At 37.0% G+C, this 23,513-nt stretch overlaps 3 protein-coding genes across 3 annotated transcripts in view; 1 reads left to right on the top strand and 2 right to left on the bottom strand.

Annotated features, from left to right (window-relative positions):
* The window catches only part of tdrd9 (tudor domain containing 9), a 41,908-nt gene extending 25,270 nt beyond the window's left edge, over window positions 1-16,638 (bottom strand). Inside the window, exons 1-12 of the mRNA XM_084391800.1 lie at window positions 16,383-16,638; window positions 14,318-14,409; window positions 14,007-14,080; window positions 13,657-13,878; window positions 8,191-8,313; window positions 7,751-7,831; window positions 7,488-7,658; window positions 7,304-7,407; window positions 4,575-4,694; window positions 4,413-4,497; window positions 4,261-4,318; window positions 4,068-4,172 (exon numbers count right to left, since the gene is read on the bottom strand). Of these exons, the coding sequence (XP_084247926.1) occupies window positions 4,068-4,172; window positions 4,261-4,318; window positions 4,413-4,497; window positions 4,575-4,694; window positions 7,304-7,407; window positions 7,488-7,658; window positions 7,751-7,831; window positions 8,191-8,313; window positions 13,657-13,878; window positions 14,007-14,080; window positions 14,318-14,409; window positions 16,383-16,504 (1,357 nt within the window). The 5' untranslated portion in view covers window positions 16,505-16,638. The remainder of the gene's footprint in view (window positions 1-4,067; window positions 4,173-4,260; window positions 4,319-4,412; window positions 4,498-4,574; window positions 4,695-7,303; window positions 7,408-7,487; window positions 7,659-7,750; window positions 7,832-8,190; window positions 8,314-13,656; window positions 13,879-14,006; window positions 14,081-14,317; window positions 14,410-16,382) is intronic.
* A 968-nt stretch (window positions 16,639-17,606) lies between these two features.
* pgam1a (phosphoglycerate mutase 1a) lies at window positions 17,607-21,306 on the top strand. The gene is made up of 5 exons (XM_084391628.1): window positions 17,607-17,664; window positions 17,838-18,184; window positions 18,841-19,115; window positions 19,664-19,844; window positions 20,784-21,306. Exons 2-5 carry the CDS (start codon window positions 18,046-18,048, stop codon window positions 20,951-20,953), a joined length of 765 nt encoding a protein of 254 aa, XP_084247754.1. The 5' UTR covers window positions 17,607-17,664; window positions 17,838-18,045; the 3' UTR covers window positions 20,954-21,306.
* Window positions 21,307-21,452: 146 nt separating this feature from the next.
* On the bottom strand, window positions 21,453-22,912 carry mettl18 (methyltransferase 18, RPL3 N3-histidine). The gene is made up of 2 exons (XM_084391627.1): window positions 22,742-22,912; window positions 21,453-22,509 (listed from the first exon to the last, which is right to left on the bottom strand). The coding sequence occupies exons 1-2, from the start codon at window positions 22,841-22,843 to the stop codon at window positions 21,637-21,639; spliced, it is 975 nt and encodes a 324-aa protein (XP_084247753.1). The 5' UTR covers window positions 22,844-22,912; the 3' UTR covers window positions 21,453-21,636.
* Window positions 22,913-23,513: the final 601 nt, after the last annotated feature.

Genomic DNA, 23,513 nt, shown 5'->3' with positions numbered 1-23,513 from the left:
TGCATTTAAAGGGCACCTATTATGCAAAATTCACTTTTACATGGTGTTTGAACATAAATGTGTGTTGGCAGTGTGTGTACACAACCACCCTATACAGGGTTCCTGCAGGTTTCAGTTAGTCAAATTTAAGACCTTTTTAAGACATTTTAAGACCATAAAGATTGAAATTTAAGACCTACAATTTGGCATTGCCAAAAAAATATTCAAATCAAAGAATTCATTTTATTTCAATGAATTCAGTAATTGAAAAAGCATTAACTTAATTTACAGATAAAGCAATCACATGAGTAACCTTCCAGACCCAACAACGCGTGTCAGAGAAAAGAACAGAATCAGATATAATTTTTTTTATAGAAAATTGTACTTTGCATATTATAGGCCTACTGTAAAAAACACATAATTAGTAGGGTTGTGCCATGGCTGACCGACATCACGATGGTGAGCCACCATCGTGATGCCACGTCCCCCACCCTGTCAGACCAGCCCAGTCTCACGGCAGTTCGTGTTCGTCTTGGCTCTTAGGCAAAAATCATGTGGCTCGCAAGGTCTCTCTAGCCTGGTTCTACCAGACTCTCGTACATTTCATTTGTACAGAGAGTCTGGCCTCGCTCCATTGAGAAACGTTTACTTCCTTGAAGGCGGGTTCTCTGTTAAAGTTCAAAATTATTGGATCTGCCCAGTCACTCAGGATCTGCCATAACCAATCGCTAACGTGTGGTCGTCCGAATGATCAGAGGATTATGTTTAGAATAAGATGTCTGTCTTTTATAAAGTTTATAAAGCGACGAGAATACTTTTTGTGCAAAAAAAAAAAAAAACGACTTTATTCCACTATTCATTTCCTTCTCTCTGTTCCTCGAGTCTTGATAAAGCAGCGCGTCTGTGTGTTGTACGTCACACGTAGGCTCACTATTGGCCGACGCTAGTCATGTGTGTGATCACATCAACGTCATCGTTCTCAGCCACTCCCTCTATTCGCTGATTGGTCCTACAAAAAATTTGTTTCTGGAAACCTAAGAATATACAGCAGTCCCAGACGTAGTACTGAAGGAAAATGAAATTGAGCGGAAGTACGTAGGAGGGCGGAGCCAGGCTAAGGTCTCTCACCCTTTACCAACGAACGATAAAAAAATTAAGACGTGCGTGTTCAGTGCTGTTCGCGAGTGTCACGAGTCACCACAGCAATCAACTAACCGCTTACGTTTCTGTGGTAACCTAACAGCTCCTGCACTGGGATTCAAGCAGTCATTTTAGAACAGCACCGAAAATGTAAAAGTAGGCTATATAAACTTTAATATATCCTTTTATTGAAACGGGTGCTTTACTGTTCAAAGAGACATTTCGAAACATCTCCCCCGCTGGCCGCTGGTACTTTCACTTTAGCCGCAGAGACCCTTTATGTCCTATAAATGTGTCGTATTGTTGATAATCCACGCAGATTTCAGTTGACGATTCTGTTTAAAGTTATAATAAAACATGAATGAATGAGAAAGAAAAGAGCAGGATGTGCTTTATATTGAAAATAAATATTAAAAGCGCGATAAGTCGCGAAAGAGAACTGAATTGTACTGACAGGATGCTGTGCGTGCGCTCCGAGCGCAACACGGACAAGAATATAGTCTTTGTCTTCGGTTGCGAGCCTAAACGGCCAAATAAACATATAAATATTTCAAAATGCCAAGCCGAGTATTCCCGTGGCGTAAACACAGTAGAAGTGTACTCTCTCTCTCTCTTCGTGATGGTCAGCGCGATTCCGTAGCACCCCCCCCCGCCCCCGACGATATCATCGTCCATCGCGATGTTTTACTGTAAACATCGTCAACTGCCAATTTAGGGGACATCGCCCAACCCTAATAATTAGTTGATTTTAGTTTATCATAACTAGAGATGAAATGGCATGAACATTTCATTTAATTATTATAGTGCCAAAAATGACCACTGTTATCACAGAATCCTGTTCAAAAAGTACTAATACTACAATGAAATCAATTCACCAAGTTTTATGTCGAAAAACAGCAAATAACAAATAAAATTAGCATCAATACACACTAATATAAACATTAAAATAATACGATTAAAAATGATAGCCAGATTTTAAAAGTGTCTTGCAACATGTTATATACTAACATGTACAAGTTCAAATAAAGTTGACAAAAAAGGTTTTTATAAAAAGATAAACCTCACATATTTCAGACTTTAATTTATCTTTTTTAACTCATTCTTTTTATAAAAAATTATTTACTGACATTTACAATACAGTTTAGCTTATCTTTTATTATTAATAGTAAAATTCGGTCCGATTTTACCGTGGCGTCTGTCGTTGCTATGCAACCATCATAGACTGTAAAAAATAGGGGCAACCATGCACTGCGCTCTCCACAATGACAAAAAAGTTTTAGTGGCTAATGGATTTCCACCGCCGAAAAACACTTGCTGTAGCTCTGTTACAAGATTTATTTACGGAGAAGAGAAAAACACCCGTAGTGTTTGGGTGCACCCGCATCCTTCATGTCTTTTTTCATGTCGCTGCGCCTGGAAAAAAACGAGCGCGTCGCTTCTATTATAAGCGCGCTTACCACGCGCCTACATTTGAACGAACTTGAGCGTGAAAAAGGCGCGATATGTGAACTGCCTCTTGGCGAGCGACTTCGATACTTTTTTGCTACTTTGTAATAACTTTCTGCGGCCAGCGTTTCTGGAAATGAACGAGGGTAAAATCTTTTTTAAGACCTGACTAAATGAAATTTAATACCGCGGATGAAAATCTGGCTGTTTTTAAGACGTTTTAAGGCCTTAAATTTAAAGTTCAGAATTTACGACTTTTTAAGACCCCGCGGGAACCCTGCTATAATGATAAAAATCCACCCAGTGCTTTTTTTATAATCCCCATAAATCATAAGCACTGTCTCAGAACGAGCTGTTCTCAGATTCGGGGCAATGTGATGTCACTTTGCACAGGCCCCTCCCACGACTGTTGATTGACACTACAGTTTGAGCATAGACCCGCCCTGAGGGAGCTGGACACAGTCCGCCATCGTTTCGACGCTTGAGCAGCTGTAGACAAGAATGTCTCCTAAGCGATTGAGGTGTTTTGTTGTTGGATGTAAGAATGAACAGTAGTCTTCATTTACTCTCTGTTACTCGAGGATGGATCTGTACTGTTCGTGATTCAGCTTACAGTCTCCGGAGCGATAGGCCTAACGTTACTGATCACAGCAGAAATTAAAGTGAGAGCGTATACTTTATGACAGCTCATCGAATAGTTTTACGGATAAACAGTGTACCAGTTTATTAAGCACAGACTGAAAAGGTGTGTATATATTTGTTTAATGTTAGTTGTAAAGAGTGTTTTGTGTACTTCGCTGTGTATGTTCCATGATAATGAAAGGGGGAGAGAGAGTTTTGGATAAGACTTAAATGCTCACATCTTATACTGTTTATTTAGCTGCTCTTACAGTGATTTTCTGGAGTAAAACTAACGCTTCATCTTTTGTGTCATGTACAATAAACTTAATTGAACTCATCAGTATATTTTGGTCATCATTCGGACGAGGTCTGCTACAGCAGGCTTGTATTAATAGTGGATAAAAGCAGATGACAAATAAGTTATAATAACCATAATTAAGCTAAACTATACCTGTTCAATCTCTATACAGCATATATTCTCTGGCTCTGTGGGCATTATTGTCCGACTCCGAGTCGAAATGAACACCACTACTGAGAGTTTCTGTTTTGATATTATCAGATGAGATTGTCCTGGCTCTGAGCGCGAGCTCGTGAGGCTCCGCCCCCTGGGCCGGCAGCAGCAGTTCATTTGCATTTAAAGGGATACACACTAAAACGGCACATTTTTCTGAGCCCCAAAAAAATGACAATTTAAACATGCTGTAAAAAAATATCTGTTGGGTATTTTGAGCTAAAACTTCACATACACACTCTGGGGACATCAGACTTATTTTACATCTTGTGAAAAGGGTCATAATAGGTGCCCTTTAAGAAAACCCACAAACTAAGTACACCTTTACAGTAAATCTGTCCCACTGAACATCAGCCCACATGTGCAGTACCTCGACGCTGGTTGCAACTGGTCTTGGATGCCCAGTTGATCTGGAGACACCTGTAATTGGTGTCCTTATCGCATACCAACTGACGCACAAGGCAGAAGTCAATCACTGCATAACAAAAAATAGTGCATAATTTATACTTCTCACTGTAGGATGATCTCAAGAACTCAGAGGGCTGGTGTAAAAAAACACCCACCGTATTTAACATCAGGCACTGTGACAGAACTCTCTGCGATGTTTGTGGAGAGAATAATCTGTAAATACAAACAGCAGGAATTTGTTTTGTGTACTATCCATCACACCCTTCAAACCTATAAACATACAAAGTGACTTCAGAGACAATTTCACCTTTCTGTATCCAGGTACAGGAACCAGGAACACACCATTTTGCTCCTCTAAAGTGACAGTAGAGTGAAGAGGATATACCTGTAACCTGTGAGCAAACAAACACACATTAACACTTTTATACACAAAAATGCTTGTATAAACACACACTACACACAGACGTACCTCTTGCGCACAAGTTTTGAAAGGGCCTCCTTCATATATTGGATTTCGAAGAGCCCAGGCAGGAAGACGAGCACACTACCTCTCTCTGGATGAATAACACTTCCAGTCTGCTTTGAGCACCTTGATGCATTAAATTTAGCAAAAATACATTGTTTAGAAATGACAGTAAAGACATTTATAATGTTACACAAATTCTATTTCAAATAAATGCAGTTCTTTTGAACAAAAATAATCCTGAAAAAAAAAAAAAAATTCTAAAAGAAATTCTTAAGTATCATGTGACACTGATGACTAAAGAAATGGCAGCTGAAAATTTAGCTTTGCTATCACAGGAATAAATTACATTTGAATCCTGTGATATTAAACTGTAATATTACAAAAAAACATTTACTGTTTTCACTGTATTATTAAAATCCTACAGACCCCAAACTTTTGTACAACAGTGTATGAAGTGTGTCCCATTAATTACCTAGACTAGTGTTTTTCAACAGGTGGATCGAGACCCAAATGTGGGTCACAAGACCGTTCTGAGTGAGTCGCGGAGTGTGCAGTCAAACAAACAACATCAACAACAAAAGTCATTCTAAATGATTTGGTGATGCAAGACTTATTTTTAAAGAATGCGTGAAAGCTGTTGACACTTCTGTCAGATAGCCTAAGTGCCTGAGAAAAATGTGTTGTCCTGATTCAGTATCTGCAGTCAGATGAGATGTTGTCAGGCTATATGTCAGTGTCATTATTCTAACATTATTTTTGTACCTTGTTACAAAATAAAGTCTCTGACCTCAGAAAAATGAACTTTCCTGTCCTGTCAGCCGTTATACTGCGCTAGTGGCGCGCACTATTCATGTATATCGCTTCACTTTATATAAAGCGCAAAAGAAACTACGAGCATGCAACGTCGTCAATTAGCAAGTCACGAAATAAAAGTAAAATACCAACAAATCACATGACTGGTACGTCATGTGTTAGCTGAGAAGCTGAGTAGGTATAATGTTCATTCTATTCAGGAGCAGTTTCCATGTTTCATTAACAGTTGGTATTGTGTATTCATCATGGTAACTTGTTTCCATAACCCCAAAATAACACTATTTTCACTGTGTTATTTTGTATATTTTTAAAAGACTGTGGTGGCTCATACCAACGTTGTATTAACAAAAACTAGTTTGGGACTGCTATGTAATAGCTTAACCTCATAGGCCTACTGATTATTTATCAGTATTAGTCATATTCTTACAATTGATGTGTAAGTTAAGTAAAGGGGGATGGTACTTGTGCGTGTCAACAATTTTTGTGAAATATATTTGCTTGTTTAAATTTTTTTTTTTTTATTATTATAATAGGCCTATCTATCTATCAAGATTCAAATAGCTTTATTGGCATGGTGAAAGAAATCTTTACATTGCCAAAGCATTCATAACACTATACAAAAAAAACTAAAAAAACACATTTTACATGAAAATAAACATAGCAATAAAAAATTTTAATCTTCTAATATTTATATATCAGTGTCTCTAGGCGTATAGTTGGTAGCTCTGTCCTGCTGGAGGCTCTTTTTTCGTCACAGGACCTCACATACCTGGCAGCCAGGTTTGAACTATCTATCTATCCATCTGTATCTATCTCTCTCTCCCCATACATACATGCATACATACACACACACATACATACACACACACACACACACACACACACACACACACACACACACACACACACATTTAAAAAGTGGGTCACAGCTTGATGAACCACTGACCTAGTCCTAGACTATAGTGGCCTGTCATAGTGTAATAGGTGCTGCCAGGTTCATGATGAAACTAAAATATTTTTAAAAATTTAATATAATTAACAAAAAAGGTCTTTAACGTTGTTTTGCGTCAATGCTTTTGTACTACACTCGTTTGAGAGCGTGATATGGCTTATCAAATCACAAAAGACTGCGATTAAATTAAATAAGTATATATTCGTTTGTGCTGCGTTTCAAAGTGAAGTGCGCACTTTGCTCACATATTCAGCTCGTAATTCAGTGTTTTCTGCATCTCAGAACGGCTCAGTTCACAGTGAATGAATGCATCTCTGCATGTGCTGTGAGTTTAGCTTGCAGGAATGTAGCGGGCACCAGTTACACATTATTGTTACATTTGCATAATTTCCAACATTTGTGTTTGTAGATGATACAGGCATTTCACTAGATTTGTAATAAGACGCATTTGCAAACCTGTTTTTACAGAAACGGTAGTGGTCCGCCAAAATAAAAGGGTTTATCTCTTGCAAGTGTAGAAATTCATACAAAGTATTGTAATTTTCCCTACTGTAGCATAAAGTAAATTAATATACTTATGATATATACATTTTTATACATTTTCCAGTGTATTTGTTTTACAATATATGTCTATTACTGTCATTAGAACAATAACAAAAGTATTATTGTATTGTAATTGTTTGGCTTCCTGGTTAACACCAGTGTAAATGTAATGTAGACTGAAACACAATATAACAATTCACAGACTTTTTTCTTTGTTCAATTTGCACACTGAACATCGGTTGGAGCTCTTAATTTTGAACTCTCTAAGTGCACCAGATTGATAAATTTAACTTTAAAATATTAAAAAATTATCTTATGGAGGCCATGCCCCCGGACCCCTCTAGAGGGACCCAGGTCCACCCACCATAGTCTCACAAAATCCTGTGGGAAACACTGGTATGTGTGTCTCACTGTAATCTCTGACCTTTGATCTTTAGCCTCCATCTCGTCAAAACTCTGGATGAGAGAGACTGCAACGTTATACATCTCCTCTGTGATACAAGGATCTTCTGGGTGGGTTAAGTTAACCTGTGACAAACACAAACACATTTATATAGTGCATTTAAGTAGAAATGGTCAAAATATAGCATTTTTGTTGCTTCCCATACATTGATTCCAAGAGGCAGGATGGTTGAGAGATCATTCAGGTAGAACTCTTCAATGGCGAATGGGGCTCCTTCCACCTCAAACACGTATGCTGGATTCATCTGATTGCGGATCACAGTTCCAAAATATTCTGCGAACTCTGCACAGTTTATAGTGGCGGACATCAGAATGACCTGCATAAGGAGAGGTGGGATAAATGGAGAAGGGGTAAAAATGACAGTGTAAAATATGCTCATGTCAATCTAAGTATGCGTGTTGAACAAACCTTGACATATCTGGAATTGGACCGTAGCAGTTTTCTGATAACCAGCAACAAGAAGTCAAGTTCCTCTGTTCTCTCATGGACCTGAATCAATTTATAATCACACACAAATTAAGTCTAAATGCAATAGTTATCATTTGATTTAAGTTTTATATTACTATTTAACCTTTTCATAATAGCAAATTAGTTTTTTGCAAACTACTGAACTTTTTGTATTGGAACATCACTTAGTCTGATAATTGCATCCATTCATTATTTCTGTTCTTTTGAACTTTCTATTCATCAAAGAATCTTAAAAATATATATATATATCACCGTTTCAACAAGAATATTAAGCAGCACAGCAGTTTTTAACATTGATGATTGATAGTAAAAAATTAGTAAAAGTCTTTAATTTAAAAGTTTGAACGGTTGCATCTATAAATTGCAGATTATTTGTGTACCTCATCTATGAAGATGTGAGAGTACTCTGTGAGTGTTTTCGCTCCCACTAATTTCTGCAGCAAGACTCCTGTGGTCACATAAATCAGTTTGGTATGTTCTGTGGCCATCTTCTCTAAACCCACCTTGAAAGAGAGAGAGAAAAATACATCTATTTAATGTATACAGTATTTAGTGAGTCTAATAGTTTATAGTATGCTTGGAATTTTAATCTGCATATTTTATACAGCAAGTTTAACAAAAGGGAATCCAAAGCCAATTCCCATTCCTTACAGCAGTGTTTCCCAACCCTGTTTCTGGAGGCACCCCAACAGTACACATTTTGGATGTCTCGCTTATCTGACCCATCCATTTAAGGTCTTGGAGTCTCTACTAACAGGGTTCTTACAGGTTTCAGTAAGTCAAATTTAAGACCTTTTTAAAGGGATACTCCACTTTTTTTGGAAATAGGCTCATTTTACAACTACCCCAGAGTTAAACAGTTGAGTTTTACCGTTTTCGAATCCATTCAGCCGAACTCCGGGTCTGGCACTGACTGGCAGTACCACTTTTAGCATAGCTTAGCATAGATCATTGAATCGGACAAGACCATTAGCATCTCTCTCAAAAAAATGACCAAATAGTAGGCTGATATGGCTACTAATAATAATAATAATGTGTGCATAGAAGGTTGCTTATTTTTCACTTAATTTTTTTTTTATAAGCAATATTTACATTTAAACAGCATGTAGCCTTCAATGCTTATGTATTATTTACTTATTATTATCATCATCATAAATAATAAAGTAATTGAATTTAATTTAAAACATTTTTAAATAGTTAAATAAAATAGAAAAATTGTTCCAACAGATTTTGCTGTGGTACCGAAATTGGTACCGAGAATTACGGTAATGATTACCGTAAAAATTTTATGGCATCGGTACCGACTACTGGAATTTTGGTAACGTGACATCCCTAGTACTTTGCATATTTACTTTGCATATTATACTGTAAAAAACACATCATTCGTTTATTTTAGTCATAGTTGATCATAACAAGAGATGAAATGGCATGAACATTTCATTTCATGATTATAGTGACAAAAATGATCACGGTTATCACAGAATCCTGTTCAAAAAAGTACTAATACTACACAATGAATTCACCAAGTTTTATGTCCAAAACTAGCAAATAACAAAAAATTAGCATATGCACTTTTTGTTTACATAAACATTAAAATAATACCATTAAAAATGATAGCCAGATTTTAAAAGTGTCTTGCAGCATGTTATATACTAACATGTGCAAGTTCAAATAAAGTTTTTAAATTACTGACATTTACAATGCACTTTAGCTTATCTTTTATTAATAGTAAAATTCGATCCGATTTTCCCGTGGCGTCTGTCGTTGCTATGCAACCATGCACTGCGCTCTCCACAACGACAAAGAAGTTTTGGATTTCCACCACCGAAAAACGCTTGCTGTAGCTCTGCTACAAGATTTATTTACGGAGAAGAGAAAAACACCCGTAGTGTTTGGGTGCACCCTCATCCTTCCTGTTGACTGAGCTTTCAATGTTGTTACGGAAAGGGCGAAACTGATTGGTTGGTTCATGACCTGACATGATCTTGCTGCGCCTGGAAAAAAACGAGGGCGTCGCTTCAATCATGAGCTACATTATCGAACTTGAGCGCACGAAAGATGCGATAGGTGAACGGCCCCTTGGCGAGCTACCTCAAATCAGGAGCTACTGGAGCCCGCGAGCGACATGTTGGAGACCCCTGCTGTAGAGCTCCGCTTTGTAGGCTACGACTCGATACTTTTTTGCTACTTTGTAATAATTTTCTGCAGCCAACGTTTCTGGAAATGAACAAGAGTAAAACCTCTGGAGGACGCGTTTGCCAGCGCCGAGCGGAGAGGAGAGGAGCGCAGTGCATGTAGTGAGTGACATCATGTCAGAATAACATGTAATAAAATACCTAACTTTATCATTATGACCCTTGACAGGGTTCCTGCAGGTTTCAGTTAGTCAAATTTAAGACCATTTTAAGACCATAAAGATTGAAATTTAAGACCTACACGACGCATTGCCAAAAAAATATTCAAATCAAAGAATTCATTTTATTTCAATGAATTCAGTAATTGAAAAAGCATTAACTTAATTTACAGATAAAGCAATCACATTAGTAACCTTCCAGACCCAACAACGCGTGTCAGAGAAAAGAACAGAATCAGATATAAATTTTATTATAGAAAATTGTACTTTGCATATTATAGGCCTACTATAGGCCATATTATAGGCCTACTGTAAAAAACACATAATTAGTTGATTTTAGTTGATCATAGTTTATCATAACTAGAGATGAAATGGCATGAACATTTCATTTAATTATTATAGTGCCAAAAATTACCACTGTTATCACAGAATCCTGTTCAAAAAATACTAATACTACACAATGAAATCAATTCACCAAGTTTTGTCAAAAAACAGCAAATAACAAATAAAATTAGCATCAATACACACTAACATAAACATTAAAATAATACGATTAAAAATGATAGCCAGATTTTAAAAGTGTCTTGCAACATGTTATATACTAACATGTACAAGTTCAAATAAAGTTGACAAAAAAGGTTTTTATATTTCAGACTTTAATTTATCTTTTTTAACTCATTCTTTTTATAAAAAATGATTTACTGACATTTACAATACAGTTTAGCTTATCTTTTATTATTAATAGTAAAATTCGGTCCGATTTTCCCGTGGTGTCTGTCGTTGCTATGCAACCATCATAGACTGTAAAAAATAGGGGCAACCATGCACTGCGCTCTCCACAATGACAAAAAAGTTTTATTGCCTAATGGATTTCCACCGCCGAAAAACACTTGCTGTAGCTCTGTTACAAGATTTATTTACGGAGATAAGAAAAACACCCGTAGTGTTTGGGTGCACCCGCATCCTTCATGTCTTTTTTTATGTCGCTGCGCCTGGAAAAAAACGAGCGTGTCACTTCTATTATAAGCGCGCTTACCACGCGCCTACATTTGAATGAACTTGAGCGCGAAAAAGGCGCTATATGTGAACTGCCTCTTGGCGAGCGACTTCGATACTTTTTTGCTACTTTGTAATAACTTTCTGCGGCCAGCGTTTCTGGAAATGAACGAGGGTAAAATCTTTTTTAAGACCAGACTAAATGAAATTTAACCCTCTGGGGTCTGAGGTGTTTTTGGGGTCCTTGAGATGTTCTGACATGCCCTGACATTTGTGCTTTTTTCAGTTGCTTATAAACATATTAATGGCAAAAAAAAATTACACACTATTTAGCACAAACAGGGCTACCATAATATGTGAGCAACAAGAATGTACATGTCTGCATTTTTGAGAGAATAATGTTTATGCGTGGTTATTGAAAAAACTAAAAACTAAAGTTTCTGAAAAAAGACCACAAAACACACACTAAATATGTGCCAATAAGACTTTTGTCTAATGGATGTCATCGCCTAGTGTTTTTTCTTCAAAATTATGTGAAAATCACCCTGCCTAATCCTTCACATAACAATACATTGATTTGAATTTTGCAAAGCACTTTCTGTTTGGAAAGGCCATATGCGGAGTGGGCGTCACAGATCATGCATATGTAGTGGTTCACACCTGAGGACCGCATACTTAATGAGCCATTCATTCAGGTGAGTCACTGAGCCACAAGAATGCAAGAGCAACAGTTGGAAGCATCTCAATTCTTTTTTATTTTTCCACATATTGTGCTTGCAATTTGGCCTATAATAGCCAAGGAAAACATGTAATTGTGCAGTTAATTCTCATACTGTATTTTCAGTTTTGGAATATTTATCTTCTCCCCAAATTTGTCACTAATAAAACACAATAAAAATTATTTAAAGAAAAGGCTTATATTTACCTTTTAATAGTTTGTTTACATCTACCTTGTAAATATTTAAATAAACAACAATTCAAGTGTAATCTTTCTTTGTACAAACTAAAGTATACATTTTATCATACATATTTCAAAGTTAAGGATTTGATTGATTATTTGATTATTTTTGACAAAAAAATTGGCAAATAAAAGCTTATTTGAGGTGGCAGATATTTTACAGTAAAAATGTATAATCTATCCAAAACTAATCAACGAAATGTTGTCTTTCATATGTCTGTAACATAGGTCTTTCATTTTTATTATAAGGAATATAAATGCTAAAATGCTAAAAGGAATATAAACGAGAAAACACAGCCCCTCACAGGTTTGCGCCGTGGATTCCCGCGAGTCAGACGCGGATACTGTGTTTGTTTTAGGCTCGCGCAGTCTTCACTCGGACGCGCGCTTCAATCCGTTGTGGAGACTCTCTTTTCGTTCCAGTGAAATTACAAAACAAAATACACACACACACACATGTCTCTGCCTGATATACAACCACTGATAAACATAATCTGATTTGACAAAAAAAAAAAACTATATGAGTGCGGATTCGAACTCAGAACCTCTGACACGCTAGGCAAATGTTCTACCACTAGACCACTTGAGTTCACATATTTACTCACGTGAAAACTCGGTGTTTACTCGGCGTGATCAATTCGCTCTTGAACATGCTGCCGTTCGTCTGAGTTACAATCTTCCTCTGAGGAAAAGCCAAGGTGAGTTATTCCTCGCTGTCCAGAATCATCTGAAGAGCGTCTTTACCGGAGAAACGCGCCATCCTCTCTAAACGCGATGAACTATCAGTGAATCTGATCTGATGAAACTTCGTGTTTTCAAGGCATTGATCGGGGGGCGGGTGCGAAGCATAGATCACCTAAACTATTTACCATGTCAATAGCGCCGGGGGCGGGGCGGCCTCAGTTCATTATAGAGATAATTAGGCAGAAGGAAAAAACGGTACCTCTCCTTGCTTTCAAACGGATTACATGAGTTGAAAACATTTGTTTTTTTTTATTAATTACTTCATTTAAAAGAAGAGATTTCAAGCTTCATAAAGACATATATCACGTGCCTGTGTGAGAAGTATTCGCTGAGTTATGATTCATTTTCGGACGCGTTTCAGAATGGACTACACGGACAGAGAGAAGGCAGAACTCGCTCCGTGATTATTTTTCTTAATTTGGCGAAAAGCACAACACTTTGTTTTTATTGTGAGTATACAGAAAAATAATACACATTTAACAGAATCGATTGATGTATGAAACTCCTATGGAAAATCAAAGTCAACAGAGTATTAATGAGTTTCTTTTACACTGATAAAAAAAAAGCGAGCTGGTATCGCCGGCGATACCGCCGACCTCAGGGGGTTAAGACCGCGGATGAAAATCTGGCTGTTTTTAAGACGTTTTAAGGCCTTAAATTTAAAGTTCAGAATTTACGACTTTTTAAGACTTTTTAAGACCCCGCGGGAACCCTGGGCTTGACCGGTTACCAGCGTAAAAGAACAATTCGCTCAAGAATTAAACATCACTAGTTTCTACTGCATCCATCTCATACCTGATACCCCACCAAGCTGCCCAGGGTGCATTTGCGTTCACGTGCCACCCAGCGGGCAATGCTGGTGGCACCGATTTTGCGTGGCTGAGTGACAACCAGATTACAGGGCATATTTCTCTCCGCATAGTGATCCAGGATGAACTGTGGCAGCTGGGTGGTTTTTCCGCTGCCTGTTGCTCCACGAATGATGATGACAGAATTATTCTCAATCAGAGAGATCAACTACACACACAAACAGGGATTGACATATGCACATATTAACAAAAAAATAAAAAAAAAACAAAAAAAAACATAAATCTTGAATTATGAGTAAATATGTCCATATGTGCCTTGTATCTCTATGCATGTACCTCTTGTCTGTTCTTAGTAATAGGCAGAACTGGATACTCATAACTGGCCAGCGAAGGGGGGGTGGTTCCTGGACCTATAGTTCAAAAGCCACATGTTAAAACAGATTAAACAGTGAACGTGAGTTATGCAATAACATCCTAGTAGGTAACAGAAAAGCCAAATATGGTGGTAGATGTTATGCTAATAGCACTGTGACCGTACAGTACTGATTCAAGATAATCACATAAGTAAAAAAAAAAAATAGTTCAAGGAACATCAAGTGTAGAGTCTATGTGAGGAGCAGCTTGTGTGTAGGCTTGTTTGTAATTACTATTCAGAAGTTCTGCCCTCCTGCTCTTCTGGTTTCCTCCATCTGGTCCTACCTTTTCTGGAGAGGTCTTATCAGACAACAGTTCTAGAGACCTGCAGCAAATGCACACGTTCATTAAGAGAAAAATGTGTAAGGTGTTGTCCTTGGGTCTCCTGCCAATCCATTCATTGCCTTGTTCAGGGGTTTTCCATCTTTTAGATGGAAAATGTTTATATTATGTTAATATTTAGAAGCTAATATTTAGAAGCCAACTAAATATTTTCATGTAAAAAGGCCAAATTTATTCTGTGAAATATTATTAATATGAATAAAATAGTATTTGGAAAATATTTAGTTTCTATTAAGAAAGTTACATTATTACGTAGTATTAAAGGGCCCCTATTATGCTATTTTAAAGTTTCCTAATGTTGTTGTGGAGTTTACATGCGTCAAAGGTAAAAAAAACAACAACTTTAATTTCCTCATAATATACATTTGCACATCACATTTTCAATGACTATCAAACGACTCGTCAAATTAATCAATCTCTCTAAATCACTTTAAACTCACCCTTCATTGATATTGTAAATTTTGTTTTATTGATGGGTAAATATCATATCCATACTGGTAAATGGAAAAAATGTAAGCCCTCCTTTAATATATTTCTATGTGAGTTTACTCAAATGTTTCAGAGTTTTAAATACTTAAAAAAATGTAATAGGAAGTCTGAAACTTTATGTCTCTCTTTATCAAAATATTTACTTTAGTATTTTCATTCCTTTGATGTATACTGGCTATGTGCTTGTCTTCATCCTTGCTTTTTTTTTTTTTTTCAAACTCTGTATTTACCTCAATGGAAGTGTCTTACAGTGTTAAAAAAAAAAATAATAATTCTCTCTCTAAATCACTCCTTTCCACGATATACTCTGCTCTGATTGGCCAGGCAGCTCAGTCTGTTGTGATTGGCCTACCGTGTACAGAAAAAGACAGAATAATGCCTAAAAGCTGCTATGTGACAAGGTGTACAGCAAACAAGCTAAGAAACCCAGAAATAAGTTTTCATAAGCTGTCGTCGACCCCAAAAAACGAGCATTTGAGGACATAAAAGTGGATACAGGCTGGAACGAATGGGTAAATTGTGGGATCCTGACACTCAGTATGCACTAAAATACAGTAAGTTAAACATTTGGTCACTGGTGAGTCAAATATCCAAATGTCAGTTTTATATATTATATTTCTGTAAGATAAACTATCCTGTGTTGCAGATTACAGTCTCCTCCAGCGGGCGTACGTTAGTTCTCAGAGTAATGAAACATGTGACGCTCTGTCTCAACTGCCTGTATCCACTTTTATGTCCTAAACACTCGGTTTTTGGGGTCGAGAGCTAATAAAAACTTATTTCTGGGTTTTTTTAGCTTGTTTGCTGTACACCTTGTCACACAGCAGCTTTTAGGCATTTTTCTGTCTTTTGTTAGAAGCAAGAAATGACGACGAGGCAGCCTCTCGCAATGCAAAGTCAATGGAGACGGTTGGATTGCGCCCTGTATTTTTTTTTTAAATCAATTTATTCATGTTAACCCAGTTTTATTCATTTCATTTATTTAGTTCAATTTATCATTCATTTATTTATTTTTACACTGTTTTTTAGACTTTTCCACAGACGGCCTAGCACTCCCTTGCGGCCTCCTGAGGGTCCCTAGGCCCAGTTTGAAAACCCCTAGCCTATAGTTTACCACCAGCTGTCAAACAAATCAATTCACCCGCGCACATGTTATTTGGTATGGCAGAGCCTCCAAAACTAAACTTGGGCAAAGCATTAATATTTAATAATGTGAAAATGTAAGTGCTAAATTGAACGCGTATACTCTGAAAAATAAACTACGTATCCTAAACGCATGCGTCTCCCATAGTGATTTTATTTTAATTAGCGATAACTGCACATGGTCCAAAATTCCAGTTTCATCAATGTTATTGTCCAACATCTTTTGAAATTACGAAATCTTATTAAAGCAAGTTTGGATAATAAAACTAACAGTTTAAAACTTTTCACCTGTACATGCAAAAACACTTTTGACCTCATCATTACCTGACTGCAGTAGCTTCGGGCTCATCTTGCTTTTTCACTTCATCAGTGATTGTGATGTTTGCAAACTGTGCCCCAACAGTAAACCAGTGGGCTATCTGAGCTGATGTGATGGCCTGATTCATCCTGCACAAAACATTCACAAATCATGTAATAAAAACGCCAAAATGTCCATACGCCGAGAAGAGCTAACATGCGTCCACCTGCACACTCTCTAGCATCTTTTCTTCTACCAACATGCAGCGTGCGTGCGTGCGTGAACAACGTCAACGGTCACCTTTTTTTTTTTTATATAAGTAACGAAAATGTTTTATGTTGTGTGATTTGTTGATAGAACAAAGTATGTTAGTGAGATATTAACTTCAAAATAAATGTATGCGTATTTACATTAATTAGAGACCATAATGCTGAGAAGAATCTGAACTAGTGGCGATTTTCCCCGCCGATTCCTTCATAGAACACTGCAAACCTGGACCCGGTAGATATACGGCCCAGGCAGTAAAAAGACAAAAATAATGATTAGAATTGTGTAGAGCATAAAATACACCAATAATTACATTATTCTTTATCTAAAAAACGTACAACAATACTTAATGTTATTCATAAAAACGATATGACACCTCATAACCAGGATGCAGCAGCTTCTATGTAGACTATCTGTCACTGGACCGTTACGATTAATTTGGGGGAGGGGGGAGGGGAGGTCAATTGGGTTATTGACCCAAACGTTGGGTCAATAACCCAACATATTGACCCAACGTTTTTTACTGTGTGTAGAGATGTCTTAACAGCTTTGCTATTCTTCTTTATAGACATTAAAGAATCATGTGGAAAACAGTCTACTATTTACAGTTGATATTTTGATTTATTTATGATATGATCCTAAATTGGGCAAGTTTTTTAATTGTATTGTCAGTATCCATTAAACCGCTTTCACAACCCCCCCCCCCCCCCCCCCCCAAAAAAAGACCAGTTGACAGTTACTGGAATAAACTTAATTTACAAAAAAATCAACTACAGTTGAAAAGAAGATTGTTTCTGACTCCTCTTAACAGAAGCAAAGGCGAAAACCCTTCCTTGAACATACTAATAAAGTTATTGTAAGGAATTAATAGTTAGGCCTACTATCACATTTGTTTCATTTATATACCAACATCACCATTCATTCTCTTCCGCGCTAAACCCCGCCCAATACCAACAAAAGTAACATTTGATTGGCTCTCCTGTACCTCATATCTCCAAGATACACCCAATGAGATCTAACGGGAAGTTACAATCTTCCTGAGTGAGTCTAATGATTTATAATACTTTATCTCTGGCATGTTCGATGAACTATGAACGATTAAATATATTACAGTCCTTCTTATTCTTGCTAATATATTTTGAAGCTTAAATATAAAATATGCAGAGACATTCATTACAGGAAGCTCATGGTTTTTTTCCATGTCGTATTTGCAGTTTCACAGTGTGGCGCAGCGTTCCGAGGCGCTGATTGGTGGAGCGTTGAGATGGGCAGGTCGGAAACGTCTTTCATTAGGGACTCAGATGAGAGAAGGGTCTTTTTGACAGTACTCTCTTTACAGAGCTTAACAACCTGTTCGACCAGAGCTCAGTCATCGTGCTTTCTTTAGCTGCTACCTTTAAAATCTGTATCTGAATATCTCAAATGGCTGCATACAAGTTGGTTCTCATTCGCCATGGCGAGAGCTGCTGGAACCAGGAGAATCGCTTCTGCGGCTGGTTCGACGCCGACCTGAGCGAGACAGGGGCTCAGGAGGCAAAGAAAGGCGGTCAAGCTTTAAAAGGTTTGTAAGTTTGTTTAATATTACATTTTCCAGCATTGTGAATGATGAGCGTTGTAAATCTGCCGTCCTAAGTGTATATCAGCATTCTAGATTGTTTTTTGAAAGAACATGTCATGTACATTACGTCTACATTGAGAATAACTTTACCTGCTTTGTCTTACTAATGTTTGCATTGAGGTTTTTGCGTTTTAAATAATAAAACTCAAACCGGAAAATTCAAATGACTTTCAGAAGACTGACATCCCCGGCGCTACCCCGCCTTCGACGTGACGCGTGTAAGCTCTGAACCAATGAACTGGCAGTTTGCCTATTACTGACGGGTGTGGGGCGGGGCCTAAATGATGCGAACGTGCCGCACAGAACGTGATTTTACACACCACGTGCTGAATTTCCCCAAAAAAGTGATTACTGTTAAGCAATGTTTATATTTTATAAATACATTGTAATACCATTTTTATGATAGCTTAAATAAAAAGTATATGTTATATATTTTTTTAAATAAATTATGATATTCATTTGTATTATTCTAAGTCTATAATGTCGTATTAAATGAATTTGTATTCAATGTATATATTGATCACAATGTATTGATTTGTGTTATTTTTAATTACATCTGCCATATTTAATAAATCTATGCTGTATCACTGTCTTTGCAGATGCAGGGTATGAGTTTGACATTTGTTATACCTCGGTGCTGAAGAGAGCCATCCGGACGTTATGGATCGTTTTGGACAGTATTGATCAGATGTGGCTGCCTGTGCACAGGACCTGGCGCCTGAATGAACGTCATTATGGTGGTCTCACTGGGTTGAACAAGGCTGAGACTGCAGCCAAGCATGGTGAAGCCCAGGTTAAGATTTGGAGGCGCTCATTTGACATCCCCCCACCAACTATGGATGCAGATCATGACTTTTACAGCATCATCAGCAAGGTGAGGTCTTCAACCTCATTCAATCATGTCATTTTAATCACTAAATCTGTTTAATCGGTATATATAATTAGTTATTCCCCTTCCTCAGATTCCATAGATTTTCAAATTATATAAGAAACAGAAACTCATGAGTGTATAAATGCATATCCCCAATGACAGCATCCCTATTAACATTATTATCTGCATTCCTGCATCCATTACAACAATCTCAGAATTCATAAATCATCTTAACATACAATATTCCATCAGATTTTATGAGTGTAAAAACTTGGTGTTTTCACTATTACATGTTGCAGTTTGTTGCAACATGTTGGATTTACATTTTGAAACTGATGTGCTAGTAGGTAATAAGTGCAAAGGCTCAGAAAACAAAGGTCAAACCTTATTTGTATAGGAAACTGCATTCTATGTCCCAAAACAAACAAGTCAAGAGTTTCTATTAGCTAAATGAGCAGTACTATTGGATACTGTAACTGACATGTTTAAGGAACATTTCATTATTGCACTAATTTTGTCTTGTTGGACATCCTTTCTTCTTCTTTTTTTAGGACAGACGTTATGCTGATTTGACCGAGGACCAGCTGCCGCCTTGCGAGAGTCTGAAGGACACTATTGCACGGGCGCTACCTTTCTGGAATGAGGAGATTGTGCCTCAAATTAAGGAAGGGAAAAGAGTGTTGATTGCAGCTCATGGAAACAGTTTGAGAGGCATTGTGAAACACTTAGAAGGTAATTGCAGGATCTTTTCAATCCCTTGTTCAGTGTTCTTCTCACCATCATTTAAATGTTCAAAATACCAGGAAAATTCATGGAAATTATAAGCTTTAATAAGGGAGGGAAACATTTTTTTTTTTTGTTAAAATATATTTAATCTGCAAGAAATTGCTCTTCATGAGTCGCTCTCCATAAAATTACTTTCAATTCCACAAAAAATGCAAAATTGACTGTTTACTTTGTTAGAGCACTTCTTGAGTCTTGTGGTGTGCAAGTTAATCCACAATGCCATTCCCCCATGGAATGACATTCCTTCTCTGTATAATAATTCTTTCTCTATATATAATAAAATAAACTGGTAACACTTAGGGTCCAATTCTCATTATTAACTAGTTGCTTATTAGCATGCATAATACTGGGATATTGGCTGTTTATTAGTACTTATAAAGCACATATTAATGCCTAATTCTGCATAAACATATTTTACATCCCTAAATCCTATCAATACCTAAACTTAACAACTACCGTACTAACTATTAATAAGCAGTAATTAGAAGTTTGAGGCAATAGTCGTGGACCCTAATTGGACCCTAAACTAAAGTGTGACCAATAAACTTTCAGGTAGTTGCCAAATCAGCCTTTCTCATTAACTTGATCTACTAAAATAACTAAAGCTGAAATAAAATTACTAAAACTTTAAAATTAAAATTAAAAATATCAAAATAAAAAAAATGATAAAAGTAACTAAATACCAAAACAACACTGACCATAGGCAGGGAAACACCCTAGTCTAGACAGATATGCACAAAAACATCTTATTTAATAAGTTATACATTTAAAAATTAAACCTACTACTTGAGGACATTTGAATGCTGTTTTAGAAATAGTTCGTCACAAGCTCTTATGAGAGTTCACATTTCAGTTTTTCTACAGTCTCATAGTGTTTCCTCACAGGTATGTCTGAGGAGGCCATCATGGAGCTGAATCTGCCCACAGGCATCCCTATTCTTTACGAGCTGGACAAGAACCTGAAGCCCATCAAGCCCATGCAGTTCCTCGGAGACGAAGAAACTGTTCGCAAAGCCATGGAGGCTGTGGCAGCCCAGGGCAAAGCCAAGAAATAGAGTATTTACTTTAAACTTTTTAAATTATACATCAGCACTGAATTACTTTAAACAAGACTCCCATATTTAACATCAACGAGACAGAGCTCTATCGGATAAGTGTCTACGAGTTAAAATAAATATAGGACCTATTTACCATAATGTAATTCTAGAATTTTGCATTGGTTGTGAGTATTTATTAGGTAAACAGTTCACAAGGACCACATATTTTTGTTTGGATTTGTCTATGTAATTCATTCCATAATTTACTTTATCTCCACTTTATTTTTTTTAAAGAATATTATGTTTGGTCATGTATTCTCAATGCAGCAAGTACATTTCTTTTCACATTAAACCAGTGTTGAGACTGAAAACCTAATGACTGTTTCGTCTGTTGGCCTGCTTGATAAATTGTACAGACATAAGCCAGAACATGTAAACTTATGCCAGTCGTTGTTTATTTGATGATGGTTTTGCAGCACAGTATGAACCAATATATAATGTGTACTTTATATTGCAGATTGAATTGGAATTAAGTAACAAATCATCAGTGTTTCACCAGACTTTGAAAGTTTCAGTTCTGTTTTACCTTTATGCCAAGCACAATTTAGGCTCCCATAGTCAATGCATTTGGCCTGAAAGGGATGGGTGTCCATAATAGATAGTTACTGTGCACATTAACACTTATCAATACTATTTCAATGTCACTTTTTAAATGTCAATGATACTACATGTCTCTTCAGGCCTTGTTCCACATCCTTCAAATATTTTGTTTGAAAGACTTTATTCTGCTCCACAAACTTCTCAAACAGATGAAGGCCACCGCCTACTCCAAAATAGTGAGACTTAGTTGCCAAATAAACAATCCCATCCTCAGCAAGCAGGCCACAAAACACACTATGAAGAGAAGAGTAGTAGTCTGTGTTGTATATGGTTTCTGATGTGAAGATAATGTCATATTTTGGCGATGAGGTTTTATTTCGCATAAGTGTGAGAAAAGAGTTCCAGTCGCCCGAGAAGAAACCACAACGATCTAGTAATTTCTGTGATGCATTCAGGGCTTTCCTCTTAGATGGTGGACTGCTATTTTGCTCCTCTGTCTCATCATCATCGTCATCTTCACAATTGAGAAACACATTTGGCACTGTTAACTGCTCTATCACAGTGCTGTTATAATCCTGGAAGTCAACTCTGATGGCTCCTCTCTTCAATGCAAGAATGCCAAGTAGACCTGCTCCACAGCCCAAGTCTAACACCCTTTTTCCAGTGAAGGTCTCTCCTTCATCATCAATGTACTCAAGAAGATCATACGTGCATTCCCATATCTTAAGTCCACCCTCATACACTCCAGTGATAAGGTCAGAGTTTTGATTCAGTGTTTTGGCCAGTATCTCCTCACTGTCCTCTAGTTCAGGAGCGGTCTTCTCAAACACTGATTCATTGAGACAGAGCAGTGGAGGCAGGGCACCTACTGTGATGGTTTCAGGCACCCAGTTCTCAATGTGGGAGAGAGGATCCAACAAAGGTTCGTGCTCAATAGCATTCTTCATCTTCGATGGGACGGTTGCACTGGCGTCCTATAAAAAGATACATTGTGCATAATGACTTTGACAGATGCAATCACTGGTTACTTTTTGACATGTAGCGTGAGTTACGAGATCCACGTATACTTGATTTATTCTTTCACATAACTGATAAGATAGAGTATCATTTGGGGCATTTGCGTTGTTTAAAAAATATATTACAGTCAGCCGACTAGCATTATTAGCAAACATATAGCCGGAATTAACAAGTAATACATTCCCTTACCGAGCATTTAAGATCCACATCTTTTGCGTTGTCGTCTTTGTTTTCTTTATCATTTATTTCTTCTGTTTGTAAAGGTATATCGAAGTTGAAAGTGAATGCCATGTTCTGTACTATTTCTACTCCCGTAGTGAGCACGTGTGAACAGCAGCTACTGTCGTTGCCTGACCGAATTGTTCTTTTGAGTCGGATCTTTTCAATGAATTGGTTGAACCGGTTCAGAAAATTGTCCGAGTTATTTAAACAGTGCGAATTTTACAAAAACACGTTTGCAGCCAACAGATGTAAATTAATTTTAGTAATGTAAATGCTTATTATAACTTTGTTTTTATGGGCTGAATCATTACTGCATCAAACTGGGAAACATTAAATAACACTACATACATTTTAATAGTACTACGTAACGTAATAGAAAAACACATAATAAATAGCAAAGTGTGCCTGCATATGCCTTTATTGAGACATTATAGAGCACTACGCTGGGGGTTTAGGGTGCACGCCGACGTAATTACGTTTAGACGTGAAAGAATCACTGAATTATTTATTGAGCCTTTTCTTTGAAACAAAACGTTCGAAAGAACCGATTCGCGAAAATGACTTGGACATAATTCAAACTACAATTCCCACAGTTCTCTGCAGCAGTTTGGCGGAAATCACATAAAATTGAACATAACTACGATTTATTTATTTTTTTTTCATGAAATGCCACACTATAGAATTGAATTTTGATTATTAATAATATAAAAAATATCATAAAAAGTTCCCATATAATATT

The sequence above is a fragment of the Rutilus rutilus genome (genome assembly GCF_951802725.1).
Source record: "Rutilus rutilus genome assembly, chromosome: 20".
Lineage (NCBI taxonomy): Eukaryota > Metazoa > Chordata > Actinopteri > Cypriniformes > Leuciscidae > Rutilus > Rutilus rutilus.
Note: the sequence above shows the minus strand (reverse complement) of the source record. Positions and strands in the feature narration are given on the sequence as shown.